General features: G+C 38.7%; 2 protein-coding genes, 1 long non-coding RNA gene and 1 pseudogene across 4 annotated transcripts; 1 reads left to right on the top strand and 3 right to left on the bottom strand.

Moving 5' to 3' along the window:
* On the top strand, positions 7,602-13,350 carry LOC104721223 (annotated as a pseudogene).
* On the bottom strand, positions 13,662-14,347 carry LOC104721222. Its single transcript, XR_756951.1, has 3 exons — positions 14,243-14,347; positions 14,029-14,118; positions 13,662-13,929 (listed from the first exon to the last, which is right to left on the bottom strand). It is a non-coding gene; the product is annotated as an uncharacterized LOC104721222 (long non-coding RNA).
* LOC104727559 (high mobility group B protein 5-like) lies at positions 14,453-15,188 on the bottom strand (the record flags this gene model as incomplete). Its single annotated transcript, XM_019231735.1, has 5 exons — positions 15,096-15,188; positions 14,937-14,993; positions 14,787-14,864; positions 14,600-14,657; positions 14,453-14,497 (listed from the first exon to the last, which is right to left on the bottom strand). Coding segments are annotated over exons 2-5 (228 nt in total), but the record flags the coding sequence as incomplete, so codon positions are not given.
* On the bottom strand, positions 15,450-17,781 carry LOC104721220 (protein NTM1-like 9; the record flags this gene model as incomplete). 2 transcript variants are annotated; one of them, XM_019231485.1, is given in 6 exon segments in its annotated part: positions 15,450-15,795; positions 15,967-16,086; positions 16,178-16,504; positions 16,612-16,956; positions 17,046-17,545; positions 17,682-17,781. In XM_019231485.1, coding segments are annotated over 6 exon segments (1,590 nt in total), but the record flags the coding sequence as incomplete, so codon positions are not given.

The following is a 17,781-nucleotide window of genomic DNA, read 5'->3' as shown; positions in this document are numbered from 1 at the left end:
CCACTAACCCATCAATTTCTACATTATCAACCTAATATCATCAACATCATCATAATTTTCCCGCCAAAATCCCAAACCCGCAATTTTCCCGCCAAAAACACAAATCCGTAATTTTTGATAAAAATTGAAATCCGTAGTTTTCTTGCCAAAATTCAGAATTTATAATTTTCACGCCAAAAACGCAAACCCGCAATTTTCTCACCAAAATTCAAATCCGCAATTTCCCGCCAAAATCTCAAACCCACTATTTTCCCACCAAAATGCAAACTCATAAATTTCTCGCCAAAAACGCAAACCCGTAAATTTCCCGCCAAAATCGTAAACCCGTAAAATTTCCCGCCAAAAATGCAAACCCATAAATTTTCCGCCAAAAACGCAAACCTGTAAATTTCCCGCCAAAAATGCAAACCCACAAACGTAAATTTTCCGCCAAAAATGCAAACCCGTAAATTTCTCGCCAAAAACGCAAACTTGTAAATTTCCCGCTAAAACGCAAACCCGCAAACGTAAATTTCCCGCCAAAAACGAAAACGCGTAAATTTCTCGCCAAAAACGCAAATCTGTAAATTTTCCGCCAAAATCTCAAAACCACAATTTTTCCGCCGAAAATGTAAATTCTGATTTTTCCTCTATAATTTTCCACTAAAAGTTATGTGATGGTGATAATGATGATGATAGTAAAAAGGATGATAAAGATTAATTATTATTATTTTATATTATATATTAATTAATTTATATTGTAGTGGGTTAACCAATTATTCATCTAACTCATTTAACTAAATGGATTCATGGGTTGATCCAACCCAATTGTTAAACGAGTTGAGTCAACTCATTAACTCATTTAACTTTTAACTCATTGGATAATGAGTTGAGTTGGGTTGAGTTAACTATTTTGACATCTCTAATCCCAAGTGACGCTCTTTGCTATGAGGGAGGCACCTGTGTTTGCCTTTCTATCCTCCAAAACTACCTTTCAAGCTGGGATAAAGTTGAGTGCCTGCAGCAACTTTTCAAACTGAACCTTGAAGTTAGGCCAAGCTGTTGGTCTCGAAATAGCCCCAACCATGTCCTTTTGTTCAGTAGCAAAAATTACTTTGAGTATATGTAAACTCCCAATACTTTCCATAACCCAAAGGAGACATTGTAAATCTGCTTCCCCTTTTGAAGTGATAAACCTAAAGGATCTTCTACTATGGAGAAGAATTGTACCTTCTGAGTTTCTTAACACCCGAGCCGTTCCACTTGTGTCTTTAAAATTATCCCATGAACTAGCCACATTGCACTTTAGCCAAGGTTTATCTGGTGGCTTCCAAACCTGCAACTTGGACTGATTGTTTTTCTGAATTCTTCCTTCTTCAAGCTGATCCAGTTCTTGTGCTTGAAACCATTCTTTTGTGTCTTCTTTTATCTCTTTGAGCAAATCAGAGATATTAAAGATATTACCTTCGAACACTAAGTTGTTGTGACACTTCCAAAGTAACCAACAAATCCAAGGGAGAGTTCTCCTGGTTTGTAAGGGCACCATCTTCCAAAGTAACCAACAAATATGAGGATCGAGTGAAGGTTCTGATAGATAGAATGTTGGTTAAACCCATCCTCCGGAAGAGGGAAACCTGAAAGTGCCCACACTTGTCTAGCCAAAGGGCAGGCGAAGAGCATGTGATTGATTGATTCGCCTTCTACACCACAAGTTTGACAACGGGAATCGAGTTTTAGGCTCATGGAGTTAAGTTTTTCTGCTACCGGGAGCGCACCTGAAACTGCCTTCCATAAGAATATTTTGATCTTAGACGGTGCAAATAGTTTCCATATCAAGAACTTAATCTCATTGCAAGAGGGAAGCATGTTAGCAAGATTTACTTCATCTTCTTTGAAAACTTGACTCGCCAACCAGTACCCTGATCTGACACTATAATCACCACTTTTTTTGTGCTTCCAAACCATGAAATCTTTCGAAGAGAGGACCGGTTTGTTGGCTCGGATCAAATCCACATCTCTGGGAAAGAAGTTTTCCTCCAAGGCATTTAAATTCCAGTCTTTAGCAATTGGATCAATCAGATCACTCACATTAAGCTCCAGATCCACAAGGCTGTTCTTCATTAGAGGGGCTCTCATTCTGCCATCTTCTAGCCAAAGGTTGGTCCATACCTTAAGTGAGACACCATCCCCAACTCGCTGCTTTAGACCCAATTTTAAAAGTTCTCTCCCATGCAAAATACTTCTCTACGCAAAAGAGGGTCTTGATCCAACTTCTGCAGAAAGGAACTGAGTCTCAGAATAATAACGACTTTTCATGAAAAGAGAGAAGAGAGAATCCGGTGACTGAATCAAGCGCCACGTTTGCTTAGCCAAAAGAGTCTGGTTAAACAACTCTAAATCCTTGAAACCAAGACCTCCCTGATCCTTGGATAAACAAAGTTTGTCCCACACAATCCAGTGAATTTTCCTCTGGTTCTCTGCCGAGTTCCACCAGAAAGAAGACATTGCACTTGACAGCGACTCGACAGCGACTCACAAGTGGATTTTGGTAACTTAAAGCAAGACATGGCAAACACTGGCATGACCATAGCTACCGTCTTGAGTAACATCTCTTTTCCACCTTGAGAGAGTGATCTAGCTAACCAACCTGATAACCTGTTTTTGAGCTTTTCGTGAATCTAAGCCAACATGTCCTTTTTTGAGCCACTAAAACATTCAGGAAGACCCAGATAGTTGCCTGTACCCCCTTCGTTTGTTATGCCGAGAATGTCTTTGATAGATATCCTATTCACGTCACCCACTTTATTTCCGAAAGTGATAGCTGACTTGTCGAGATTTATCACTTGACCAGTAGCTTCTCCGTAGACCTTAAGAATGTTCTGTAGGGGTTCACATTGTTCCTCCTCCGCTTTGCAGACAAACAGAGTATCATCAGCAAAAAGCAAATGGTGAATGGAGGGACCCTCTTCTGAGAAACTCATGCCTGTCAAAGTTCCTTGATGCTCTGCCTTATTCAACATGTGAGGTAGTCCTTCTGTGCATAACACAAACAGGAAAGGTGAAAGGGGGTAACCTTGCTTTAGTCCACGTTGTGGGGACACTAGACCATGAGGCTGACCATTGATGAGAACAGTGCAGGTGACAGTCGTTACACATTTCATCAACCTTTCGACCCAAGTAGAGTTGAACCCTAAAGCAAGAAGAAGCTGATAAAGGTAACTCCACTCTACCCTGTCAAAAGCTTTTGACATATCCGTCTTTATAGCCATATAATCCTTTGACATTCTATCATGCGTCCTTAGGGCATGTACCACTTCATGTGCAATGATGATATTGTCTGAGATCAGTCTGTCTTCCACAAAAGCCGATTGATTAGGCGATACTAGTGTTGGTAGAAGAGGTTGCAGCCTTGAGACCAAAATTTTTGAGATTACCTTGTACGTAACTGAACAAAGACTGATAGGTCTTAAGTCAGACATCAGGGCAGAATTAACCTTTTTTGGGATTAAACAGAGCTGCGTGAAGTTCCACTCCGACGGGAAGATACCCTCTTACAAGAATTTTAGTACCTCCAGTGTTAACTATGGACCAACAATGTCCCAATATTGTTGAAAGAATAAACTTGTCATGCTGTCGGCATCTAGAGCACTAGTGGCATAGATTGAGAAAACCGCCAACCTGACTTCCTCTTTCGTGACTTTGCTAGGAGATGGTCGTTCATTTCGGCAGTTACTCTTCGCTGGAAATCTTCAAGTAGTGCGGAGGGATGAGTGGGTACGAAGACGAGAAAAGCTTCTGAAAGTACGAGCATGCTATTTCTCCTTTAGAGGCTTCAACCGAGTGAAGAATACCTTGATCATCCATTAGTTGGTCCACACCATTTTTATTTCTCTCTGCCTTGACTGAAGCATGAAAGTACTTGGTATTTTTGTCCCCGGAGTTGTGCCATTTCCTCTTGCACTTCTGTTTCCAAAAACTTTCTTCCTCTCTATGGGATAAGACCATCTCTTTCTGCAAGAAGGACATTCTAGGGAAAGATGGGTGGATTGCAGCATGTTCCACTTCAATCTGACTCTGAATATTATTGATTTTCTCCTTTGCATTGGTGTTGTTGACTCTCTTCCAGTTTCTCAGAGATTTACGACACCTTCTTAGTCGTTCCGAAAGGGATTGTCCAAAAGGAGAACTGGACGAGAGCCAAGCTTTTTTAATAGACTCTAAGACTAAGGGCTGGTGAAGCATTCTCTTATCAAAACGAAAGGATCCCCTGTAAGAATCCTGAGAAGAGAAGAGATTTACTAAGATTGGTCTATGATCAGACCCTTTTTTCTTAAAGAACATTTGATTCGCCACCGGAAAGGTTTGGAGCCATTCTTTGTTGCCAAAACACCTGTCTAGCTTGCATTGGATCCAGAGGTCTCCTCTTCTGCCACCCCAAGTATAACTATTACCATAGCTAGGGAGCTCAACCATTCCACAACCTTGTAACATGTTTGAGAAATCCGTGAAAAAATTCTCACTTCTTCGAGGGCCTCCTAGTTTTTCACCATTGTGCAGAATCTCGTTGAAGTCACCTAGCATACACCATTTCTCCTTTCTACTCAACCCAATTCTTGTGAGCTTCTCCCACACTGACTGTCTGAGATCACTCCTTGGATTACCATATATAAAGGACACATAGAACTTGAAATTCTGATAAACTACTTCTAGATCCATTATATTCTTATCCACAAAAAGAAAGTCGATGTTTATGCTTTTCTTCCAAAAAATTGCCAATCCTCCACATCTACCAACTGGATCCACCGTATATACCCTATCATATCCCAACCAAACTTGAATATCTACAAGGACGTTCCTAATATTCATAGTCTCCATCAAGAACAAAATCTCAGGAAAATGTTTTTTACGCATTTCCATGAGACGCTGAACTGTCAAGTCTTGAGGCCGCCCCAAACCTTGGCAGTTCCAGCTGATTATGCTCATTAGATATCGGACGGTCCCTCATTTGGGAACACCTCTTGTTTTTTGCGCTTTGCGACTTTCTTAGGATCAGTTTTCAGAATGGCACATTTCCTCTTCGATGCACATCCTTTCGTATCAGATTTAGCTTTACCTTTCTGAGGTAAACCTTTGTCAGAATTGGAGTCAAAACCTGGCGGGTTTCTTTTGGATGGAACATGTCTTCTTCTAGTCTTGGCCTTTGAATGTTTTGTCCCGGATGCACTAGGTTCAGAGAACCCAGGAGCATATGCCATAAAACAAAACATTGAGGAGGATGACGAGTCTGAGTAGGTTACTAGAGCAGGACCTGTGGCTTCATCATTATTTTGGCTTTTTTGGGATAGCAATGGCGCCGAGAAAGCTTTATTCTGAGTTGATTCAGCAGGAGTGTTGAAAGAATCATAATCGAAGACCAATCCCTTTTCCTTAAAGAAATCTGAAGATATAATGGGGGCGGGTTCCATACGCAAGATCGTCTTCTGGGAGAGATGATCACTTTCAGCCTCCGCTACAGTCTTCTTAACTCTCTCAATTCGGATCCTTTTATCCTCTCCTTCGCTTCCCACTAGAATATATTGTCGCATACCTTCCAGAATGAGAGGGTCAATACGAGGCCATCCTAGAATAGGATGGATTCCTACTTGGTCTTCTCTTAGGACTCCGAAAAGAGGATCACTTTCTTTAAGGATGAGAGGAGGAGGAGGTCTTACTACCTTTTTTTCCAGATTTTCTTTCGAGAATTTCATCCTCCTTTCGTTTTTGCAGGATGGGACATATGTCAGTCTCGTGTGTTAACCTTTGGCAGTGGTAAAACCTCTTTTGGATTTTTTCGTAGTGGAACCAGATGGTTGTAGATTCGCCGTTCTTAAGGTTGATGATTTTTGATTTTTTCAGAGGTCGGCTGACATCAAACCTTATTTTGACACGAACGAAACCTTGACTTTGAGGCTTATCTGGATCAAAGACTACTTCCAAAACTTACCCGACAAGCTCGCCTAAAAGCGTTATCGCCTCCTTCGTGTAGTAATTAACTGGAATGTTGCGGATTTGAACCCAGATCGGAATGAATTGCAGGAAGTCTGGTGGGGGGGGTTCTCTGTCCATCTTTCCAAAGCTAAATTCCAATCATTGAAAGATTGTACTCCTTTTTCCAGAATTTCAAGTAGGTCGTGTTCAGATCTGAAGATGAATTGGAATATTTCTTTCGATAGAGCTACTCCTCTTATTCTTTCCGGTTTCTGCCACTTCCGAGGCATATTCAGTACCAGCTGAGACATGCTTTGATGATCAGGGTTGAGGAGACGACCAATCACACTCAGGTGGTTTCTTTCGCTGCTGCTGAACTGGGGAAGATCCGACATCTCGAAGGGGGATTCGTCATCGTCGAGTGACATAGCCATCAAGACTCGATCCATAGCTGCCGATATTGGAGAAGATCTTTGGTCGGAATAGCTATGCAGATTGTGTACCAGGGTATTTGCAACAGTGAAAACGAGGAGATGGAGACACAAACCCTAATTTTCTTCACACGAACAAGCTAAAGTGAAGAAAAAATTGGGTAAACGGTGAGTTTTGCTAAGAGGAAATTAAGTGTTTTTCCTAACAAAGACCCTATCTTCAATAGATTGAAAGACTCTATCTGAAGAAGAGGTTACTAAGCCCAAAAAAAAGGAAATCTTGTTTTCGTTGAGTCTTCTCTATGATAGAGTACCAAAATTAATTTGCCATGATTTAGTTAATGTTACAATAACTAAATATATTGATTTGATTGGTAAAACAAAAAAAAAGGGCTATTTTTTTTACTAAGTAACAATACTAAAGTAATTATAAACAAAAACAAACAGTAATAAAATAAAAGGATACAACAAAAACTATGAATAATAATTTTGGTAAGTCTTAGACTAGTGTGTAAAAACCAATTGTAATGAGAGATCAAAGGAAATCAAAAGTAAAAAACCATTTAAAAATAGACTATATAATGTATACTGAATTATTTTTGGGAATAAAAGATAACTTTTAATACAATTTTATCATATGGTGATATTCATTTTTCTTTGATCATATTTGGCCTATAGTATATTGATCTTTCACTCTACTCTAAGAGGTACACGCACACACACACAAAAGCTAGACGTCTTGTGTTGGTTGGATGAGTTAGTAAGGAACAATTATCCCAAACGTACTGTATGTCGTCTCCATATGCATGGATTAAGGTTGATGTGGTAGTAATGCTTTCAATGCTAGTAATTACATTTTCCAACTAGAGAGAACAACAATTATAAATCGTTTTAGCAAGTTTTATTATATGGAGTAGTTTATATAATTATTTTGTCACGAATACTATGCCATCTATTATTTATTATATTAAGCTTGAAAATTCACAGTTGAGCGATATAATATGTGTATTTTTGTTTGATATAATTAGTTTTTTTTTTTTTTTGGTATGTTTGGTTGGTCGAATTTGCTTAGAAATAGTTAGAAATTAAATGATTTTACAACCCAGATATTTGGGAATTTTGTGGACTTCAAAATGTATGATATGTTGCCATATATGTGTATGATTAAATATTTTTTGTGTGGGTCAGTGGGTCGCCGTTTATAAAACAAAACCGTCAAATCAAAGGAACCGTTACTTCTCGCATCAACACTCTGCAGTTCTCGTTTCTCTCTCTCTCTCTCTCTCTCTCCCTTCTCTTTAGTCCGAGGAATTCGAAACAGTGGTTGTTTGTTACGAGTTTGATCTTTTGTCTATTTTCTCATTCGATCGCTTTGTAATTTTTTGAATTAATCCAAATATTTACGATTCTTCACTTGGCCGTTCGATAAAAGATGTTCGTGAAGAAGTTGGTCGAAATAGCAGCGAAGAAGGTACAATTACAAAATCCCTTCTTTCTAATCCTCTTTGAACTGTTCATCTTCTTCGTGCGATTGGGTTTCTGAGAGGTTCAAAACTGTGTGATTCGTCTATTTTTTGTTTTGTTTATTTTTGTGTTCAAATAAAATATCAAATTTCGAAATCCTGAAGTTTACTGAAATCGATGTTAGATCCATCTTAGAATATAATAGTAGTTGATTTTTTCTCCCCTGGGTCTTATAGATTAATCACAGAATTAATGTTAATTAGAGTGTGTGTGATGGGTTTTTGTCGGATTTATAACACAGATCTTGTTACTTGTGAATGTGACTCTTTCTTGACTCTGTGTCGGTTCCTGGTTAGCCCAGTTGTTTGATCCTTTCTGAACCAAATTATATATATAAAAAAAAAGGTTATGATGTAAGACGGTATTTTGTTGCCACGCATGTTTCGTGTCCCTAAGTTTTGAAAGGTCGCATTAAAATTCGTATCCAAATTGTTGTCTGTTTTATATATCTTCTATCTAATCACCCAATTTATCTTTTGACTTTTGTACTTATCCATACTTCAATAAGACTCAAATCGTTCGGTTTCGTGTTGGTCAATCGAACCAGCCGGTTTAGCAAGAACGATTAAGACAGAACAGTCTTAACTTTTCCCTCTGTTGTTGTATTATCATAGCCTGGAGGATGTTCATCGGAAGGATTGAGAGCTAATGACGTTGAGCCACGTGTTTGCTTATGGACTCCCTTCAGGATCTCACTTGTTTGCTTATGATCCAATTCAGAAGACCCTCGCTCTTTCCACCAAGTAAGAAAAATCAATTTCCAAAGTTGTTTGTTGTATATTTTTCATCATATTAACAACTCTTGGTTCTTGATTCTCAGGGATGGTAGAATCAAACTGTTTGGGAAATATCAAACTCAGGCTTTACTAGTTTCTGAAGAAGCATCTGCAAGCAGGTTTCTTGAGGTGTCCACTTCATTATCTCTTTCTACTCTCTTTATCCTGTTTCTTTATTACTAAATCACTTAGCCGTGACAACAGTTTCTTCCTCTTTTGTTTTGAATTGTTCAGTTTGTTCAGAACCAAGGAATCCTTCTCAATGTGAACGCCAATAACCAGATTGAGGTCAGACATTTCTTGATTCATTTTAGTAGAGTAGTAGCATTTGAGCTTTGGTCTGAAAGCTAAGTCTAAGCAGGTTTGGGACTTAGACAAGAAGCTTCTGTCTCATGTCCATGTATTCAACGGCGAAATCACTTCTTTCCGGGTTATGCAACACACCCCTTACTTGTATGCTTCTTATTCTCCTTCTTCTTTTGGTACTAAATTTCCATAGTTTCTTGAGTTGATGACACTATAAACAAGTGTTTAATTTGGATTGGTAGCTATGTTGGAGATTCTTCTGGTAATGTATCGGTGTTGAAGATTGAACAAGATTCTAATCAAGTGATACAAATGGAGTACACTATACCTTATTTAGCATCTAATGGTAATTTGCCAAATACCAAAAATAGCTTCGTTAGTTTACTTGTCACATGGATCTAATTGTCTTTCTTGAAACGTCGTGTTGTTGGTGTAGGCTCTCCTGTTGAAGATTCTGAGGATACTTCAGTTGTGAGCATTTTACCACAGCCAACAGCTGAAAGCAAGAGGTAACAACTCAACAAATCTTTCGTGGTGAAAAGCCTATGAGTCACAAAGTCACACTTCTGCTACATTGCAGGATTCTTCTGGTATTTAGTAGCGGGTTTATAGCATTATGGGACATTAAAGAAAGCAAACCGGTTTTGAAAACAGGAGTACAGGGGATGGTAAAGCAGGACGCTAAGAAAGCGACTTGTGCTTGTTGGGTTTGTCCTTCAGGAAGCAGAGTTTGTATTGGATATAATAACGGAGATATTTTAATATGGAGCATTCCTTCTAAAGGCGAGTGCTCAGCAGAGAGTTCTGCTATGATCTGCAAGCTTAACCTCGGATACAAATCCGACAAGATACCAATATCTTCCCTGAAATGGGTTTATGCAGAAGGGAAAGCAAGTCGGGTTTACGTCGCCGGAACACCCTCAAACTCGTTGCAGGTGGTTTTATTGAATGAGCAAACCGAAACTCGAATGATTAAGCTGGGGCTTCATGTTTCTGAACCTTGTGCTGATATGGAAATGATCATAGCTGATGTTAATGAACATAGCAAACACAAGCAATATTATCTGTTGGTTCTTGGAAAGTCTGGACGTGTGTATGCGTATGATGATTATATGATTGAGAAGTATCTAATTCAGTCTCAATCCAAATCACCTCCTTCTCTTCCAAAGGAAACTGTGGTTAAGCTGCCCTTTTCAGATTCTAGCAGCGTCACAGTAGGAAAGTTTCTGACAAACCCTTCACATTTGCTGAATCTCTCAGATGAGGTAAATCTTAACTGTGAGATTGATCCACCAAGTATTGAATGAAATGAACATTCTTGAGCTTGTGATTCTCTTATGCTGCAGGATTATGCTCAGCTAGCAAAAGATGCTTTGTCTTTTCTTCCTTTTCAAACAGTGCCAAAGGAAGGTTCCCGTTCTGCACATTTTCCTGGTTTCACAAAGGTTAAGAATGTTTACATCACAGGTCACAGTGATGGAACCATTGGTGTATGGGACATGACCTGTCCTTTTCCCATTCCTGTCTTGTTCCTAAAAGAACAGGTAAAAGTTCCCGGACTCTTTTGTTTAAATTCGCAAATGCAGATCTTTGAAAACTTATCTTGCCTTTGTTGTGTGTTTCTTAGCAGACTGATCATGATGTATCTTCACGCGGAAGCGCGGCATTGACAGCCTTACATTATGACAGCAACTCAAGGCTTCTTGTTTCTGGTGATCATAACGGAATGGTAAAAAAGCATCTTAACCAAAATACACTATGTAATGCCACTAATATAGAGGCTTATGATTGATTTTAATCTTTTGCAGGTTCGCCTTTATAGGTTCAAACCTGAACCATACCTATCAGAAAACAGTTTTATTCCTTTCCAAGGTATGTTTAACAATTTGAAGTTGGCTTTACCATCATCTGGATTGTGTTCTCATTAGGTTAAATTCATTTCGTATTACAGGAAGCTCAAAGAAAGGGAACAACCATATTGTTCAAAGTGTTAAGTACATAAAGCTTACTGGTTCCATAACCTGTATTCAGAAGAGCCAAAACTCGAAACATCTCGCTATTGGATCAGATCAAGGACATGTAAGCTTGTAGTACTTCTTCTACTTAGGATTCGTTAGTTGAAGTGATTGATGCGTTCATACCGGTTTACTTATAGGTTTCTCTGGCTGACGTTGAGGAAGCAACTGTGTTATACTCAAAACACATTGCAAGTGATATCTGTCCAGGGATCATCTCTTTGCAATTTGAGAGTTGCATTGTGCAAGGCTTCGAGAAGAACGTGTTAGTGGTTGCTATGAGAGACTCATCAGTTTTTGCTCTGGACAGCGACACGGGAAATATGATTGGAACCAACATGATTAAGCCTAAAAAACCATTCAAGGCTCTATTTATGCAGATCCTAGGTAGGTCCACCTCTCCCTTTTTTAAGTTTAAATCAAGAATCAAAAGATGTCATTGATTTTTCTCATCTTTGTTTGCAGATGGAAAACAGGACTCTTCAGGAAATGGATTAGATACGAGCAGAGAGAGCACAGTTGAGGAGATTTCGATAAGGCAGCCTTCGGTTTTGATTTGTTCGGAGAAAGCTATATATATCTACTCTTTGACTCACGTTATCCAGGGAGTGAAGAAGGTCCTTCACAAGAAAAAGTTCAGTTCTTCATCCATTTGCTCAGCTTCTACCTTTTATGGAACCTCTGGTGTTGGTCTTACACTTGTTTTCACAGATGGAATGGTTGAGATAAGGTGAAAACACTTCTTCCTTTTCATCTTTCTTCATATAAGCAAAAAACCTCTCTAATTGCTTTGAATTGCCTCAGGTCTTTGCCAGAACTCTCACTGCTGAAACAAAATTCCATTAGAGGCTTCACATATTCTCCACCAAAGCCAAATGCGTTACCAGAGATTATCATATCCGCCTCTTGGGATGGAGATCTAGTCATGGTACCCTTTAGAAACATACCCTGGAGTTAATTGTAGTAGGTACACATCAATCTAGATTTTGTGATGATGATCATTTTGTCTCTTTGCAGGTCAATGGAGATGATGAACTTATTGTCAGCTCAGTTTTACCTCAAAAGGACACATTCAGGTAAAGAGTGATGCGCGTCTGATTAGATGTATAGCATACAGATGAACTGAAGTGGCTGACAGTATCTTGTACTTTTGTTCCAGACTTGTGGAATCCTTGAGCAGAGTTTACAAGAAAGATAATGCGGCTTGTCACGAAGGAATCATCACATCATCATCTCCAGAGGAAAAGAAGGTGAACATTGGCTTGATTGCTTTCTGTTACACGTAGTAACAATCATGAGTACTAATTCATCTTATCTTGTTTGTTGCAGGGTATGTTTGGTTCTGTCTTCAAGACTAAATCGAAGCGTACAACTGATACAGAGCCAGAATGTACCAAGGAAACTGTAGAGGAGCTGTCTAAAACTTTTGCAACGGCTAACTTCCCATGGAATAACAATGTTGAGAGAAGTAGAGAGAGCAATACAGTTACCAAAGTTGACGATGAAGAAGAGTTGGATATAGGTATGGTCCACTTTTGATGTCCTTTCGTTGTACAATATGTTAGTTTGGCGTATATCTCTGATCTTTTTCCATATGACGTTTGAAGATGACATTGATATTGACGATTATCATGATCAAAAACAACAAGAGAAGCCTAAAGAACAAGGGATATTGTCAGGGCTTAGTAAGCAGAAGATGACGAATAGGTTTAGCAACCTCAAAGGCAAGCTGAAGCAGATGACGGCTAAGAACGAGAAGATTGTTGTAACAAATGAAGAGAAACATGAGGAGAAAAACGGCGCCACAGTTGATCAGATCAAGAAGAAATACGGGTTTACCTCGTCAGAGGTAAGCTTCTATAAACCTCACACAAGTATGTAATACCGGATCATTGATCTCCATCTTTCTGTGTGTTTTACAGGAAACGGGAGCTGCCAAAATGGCTCAGAGCAAACTTCAAGACAACCTGAAAAAGTTGCAGGTATTTATTAACTTGATCCATGGCTTTGCAGAATTAACCTTATCTTGGATGGATTCATTCAGAGACTTGAAATATGTTAATCTTCTATGCAGGGAATTAGCTTGAGGACGACAGAAATGGAAGATACTGCAAAGTCTTTCTCCTCCACTGCAAAGGAACTGCTGAATGCTGTTGAGTTCAATAAACAGGGCTCAAAATCTTAGCAATCTTTTTTCTTGGTCGATTAATTTTTTTATTGAAAACTACATACATCTCAAAAGAACTCTTGAATGTCAAAAATTACCATTTCATTTCGTTTGACCATATTGCTGAAGAATACTGTAAATACTTATTTCAAAGTTATACAAGTGGTAGTGTGAGGTTTATTCAACTTCTTTCGAGCAATAGACAATTGAATAATTCCATCATAACAGAACAGTAATCTCAATTCCAATCTCAATGTGCAACTGTGTAGAAATTTGGAAGTGTTTAGTGTAGACAAATGTCAAACTCTGACCAGTGACTGATAACAACGTGAAATGCTTCTGAGTAGTTACAAGATGCCACAAAATGACAAAAGACAAATCACAAACATCAGACAAAAAATAGCATAGGAACAAAACAATATTCCTTCTTTTCGTTTGTAGACAAAGTAGTATATTTGACTAATCACCAATCATATAGAGAGCAAAAAGAGTAAAATAGGCGAGCAAACACATGTCATAAAATGTAGAAAATAAAGCTCAAAGCTAAATCCAAAGTTATCATCACGAAAAGAGGTTGAAGTTACATGTGAATATAATCCCACAGTTAACAACAACAGAAAGGGGAAAATATAGGAACAACGCAAACTATATTCTTCTCCCTTAAAAGTAAACTAGCTACTAATACATGATAACACAACAGAAAGAAGTACTTGAGAGACACAAATCACTGATCCAGCTCCCTAATCAGTAGCACCTCCTGCCTTCTGTAAAACCAAATAAAAAGCTCAAATCAGAATTACACTTAACGAAAAAGGAGAGATCAAATGGAGATTTTTTCTAACTCAAGTGTAAGCCAAACAAACCTCTTCACTTGCTCCACCTTCATTCACCTCGTTGACTACAGCAGGCTTGGGCTTGTCAGATTCATCTCCAGATGTCTTGGTTCCATTAGCCTGACGGGGAAAAAACAACACATAACATTGTTTACTTATCAAAACATGAAAAAAAAAAAAAAAAAGACAAAAGGTACTAACTAGTGAAAAACAAACAAGAAGAGTTGTTTAGTTAGTTAGTTACCAGATCCATGTTATACTGTTGCAAAGTGATGGCATACTCATTCTTTTTGCTGATTGATTTTGCTACAAAAGGTGCTTTATCCTGTTTCATTGAAGAAGAAGAAGAATAATGAGTACAAACAACATACATATATCTTAATAATAATAACCTTTCAAATAAAAAGAGAAGAAGCCAAAAAAAAAAAAAAAAAAAAAAAAAAAAAAAAAATATCTNTTCAGTCATAGATTTCCATTTCTTTCCAGCAGCTTTACCAACCTATAAATAATTTTTGAAGGAGAAAAAAAAACCACAAAACTAAAAGATTCATTCATATCTAAACAAATGCGTTGTGAGATTCATTAGTAAGAAATAACTTACATTAGCCACGGATTTGTTATCAGGATTAGCTAAATTAAACTCCCGTCTAAATTCGTCCCTTTAATCAATCACCCAAGATGAAGTGATTAATTAATTAGCGTGTAGTATTAGTTAAATCTTAATTAAATCTTAGTAGTAATCAAAATTAGTGACAAAAGAGAGAGAGAGAGAGAGAGATTGGTTTTACAGGAAGACGAAGAAAGCACTTGGAGGTTTCTTAGGCTTGTTTGGATCCTTTAGTTTCTTTCCTCCTCTAACTTTCAATCTGAGACACAAAACAAACGAATTTGATATATAAGGAAACAATTTTGGAATCGAAGATAGCGGATAAAGATACCTATCATCAGTGCCCCTCGCATCGACTTGGGTTTGGTTATCTTTCATCTCGAGAGATCTGTCACGGAGGAAACAAGGAAAAAAAATAGGTGAGAATCGGTGGATGAGCTCGGACTTGACTCAGACGAAGCGGCGAGTACGAGCTTTTTTATACCTTTACCTGTCTTTGTGTGAACGATTTAGGGTTTGTTTTCGAAATTGAGGCGAGAGACGACGACGATTCCAGATATATATATATATATATTTTTTTTTTTTTTTTTTGCACAAATTTCAAATTGTANAAAATTTCAGATTTCCCCCAAAAATAAAATTTAACTTTTTTTAATTTCGTGATGTGGCGGGATTTGTCAAGTGGGACTAAAAAAATACACGGGGTACGTGTCTATTAAAACACTGTCCAGATTAACTTAATTTATCTTCTTGGCAAATCTGATTACCACGTCACCCGCCAATTATTTCTGCTTTTTTTCACTCATTCATCAACAAAATAAGTTCAGATAATCAGATCTATTTATGCGTTCCCAAAAGCATCACAATTTTGGTATTACACTCTTTAACTATAATCTCTTATACTGTATACAACACACATTTCCCCTACATATAAGTTTTTAGGTTACAAAAAAAAAAAAAAAAAAAAANTACTAACATTACATGATCCCTAATTACATATAATACGAAACTTGAATCTTAGCCTCTCTCTGTGACTCTGTCTCATGTGTTATGAACCCACCAGTTTCCTCCACATACCCACCCCTACTCCCACCATCACTGCCACTATTACCGTTGCTACCAGCTTCCATTGCTTCCCTTCTCTTCTTCTCCTTCTGCTCTCCACCTGTACCTGTAAACCAATACTCTCTCTTTCAGATATTGATATGTTACTCTGAAGTTTTGTTTTATCATTTACTAGCTTCACAACTCTTGGCTGCTCTACTGAGTCCTTTTTTTTCTAAATTCTATATTCTACTAGAGCTAACTACTGTATATGCTCTTCCTTCACTCATGTCTAAAACAAGTTCTCTTCTTCTTACCTCGTCGTCTGCAACTCTGTCTGCTTTTACTTGGCCTATAGTTCCCCTCGTCCTGAGCTTTATTTGCGGTTTCACCACAGAATCACTCCTCTCTGAGTCTTTAGCTGCAACTTCTTTGTCCTACACATCACATAACGACTAATATATAAAAACTGCATCCTTCATGTTATGTAACACCCACAACTTTTGGAATTACAACTCTCTCTCGTACCTCAGGAATATCAGTGAGTCCTTCATTCACCTCTTCCCGCTGTTTTGCTTCAATTTGATTCTTATCATCAGGAGGTACAGAGCTAGAATGCACCTGCAGACGGATTCTTCTTGGAGCAATGCCCTGGTTTATCAATCCTGTACTCGAACGGTTCTGAGGCTGTCGACCTCGAATCTTTATCCCCCTCCCTTCTGTGACGTTGTTCTCGGTGTTATGACTGGTCACCTGGTCTGGTTGAAGGATATCACCATAGTACGAATTAGTAGTGGCAGGGTAAGCCGATACAGCGTCCTTTGGCCACCCAGAAGCTCCATGATCTAAACCATACTGATCAAACAAACGATGAAAATTGTGTCATGATATATAATGTCACGGTGATTGCAAAGATAACACATCTTGTATAGCTATCAAAATATGTTTATTTGTGAGCTCACCTGCAACTGCACCATCTCGGCATCAGCATCAGTGTAAGCCATAAAGTCGTTGAAGTAAACATCCTCTGGAGCTGCAGACTGCAGCATCTTATCAGACGAAAAGATCCCATTTGGTGCGACTGGGTTCTCACGACTAATTGATTCCTCGCAAGAGAAGTCATCAGGGTTATTAAACACCTCTTCCAACAACTCTGTTAGTGATACATCTGGCTCGCTGGTACCATCTTGAAATTGGAATCCAATCTCATCATAACCGAAATCACCAGCATATGTAGAATCCATACGCGGTGGTAAAGCCCTTTGATCTTCAAGATCACAAGATAACCATAGATTCTCTTCACGTACCTATGAACACAACAACCTCAACAAAATTGGTAAAGTCGCCTCAAAAAAAAAAGCCTAATGATTCAAAAGTTTTCATCACCTTTACATACCTCAGTCATTGACCCATCTGCCATACTCTGAGCATAGCCGCATCCACCTGAGTAATCAGATGGTTTCTCAACTGCAGCATCAGAGGAAGGTGTTTCTTGGACAAGATCAGAGGACGTATCATCGGGTGAGTATTTGCAAGAAGTAGGAGCCGGTTCATCGGACTTAACACCATTGACCCGATCATCAGGCTTGTGGAAGAGACGACACAGAACAAAAGGGCTTTGACCAGGTCCAGTACCGTCAAGGTCCTTAAGAGTGGGACGATACTCGTGCATAATCCAATTGGTACGCTCACCTTTAGGAGCTCGTCCACGGTAGAAGACTAGAGTCTTCTTCATACCGATTAAAGTCTTCTTGGACTTGATACTACGATCTTTACCAGTAGCTTTCCAGTAGCCTGAGTCAGTAGCTCTGTTAGAGCGATGACCGTTTGGGTATTTTCGATCACGAGGGCAGAAGAAGAACCACTCTGGATCATCCGTTTTAATCACCGAGAGAGCTGCCACACCAATCAGATTTGTTTCAATTGAATCAGACACAAAAAAAAAAAAAAGGGGGAATCTTTGAGTGGGAAAATCAGAATCTGAGAAAGGAATCAAATTTTGTGAGAGTTAAAAAAAAAAAAAGAGACGAACCAGGAAGATCCCAAGGTTCCCATTTACAGACATCGATGTCAGGGATGACTCGGACATCAGAGTGACGTCCGTTGATCTTGAGGCGAAGGTAGTGATTAAC

This window comes from Camelina sativa, chromosome 11 (genome assembly GCF_000633955.1).
Source record: "Camelina sativa cultivar DH55 chromosome 11, Cs, whole genome shotgun sequence".
NCBI classification, from domain to species: domain Eukaryota; kingdom Viridiplantae; phylum Streptophyta; class Magnoliopsida; order Brassicales; family Brassicaceae; genus Camelina; species Camelina sativa.
This window is presented reverse-complemented; position numbering and strand designations above follow the sequence as displayed.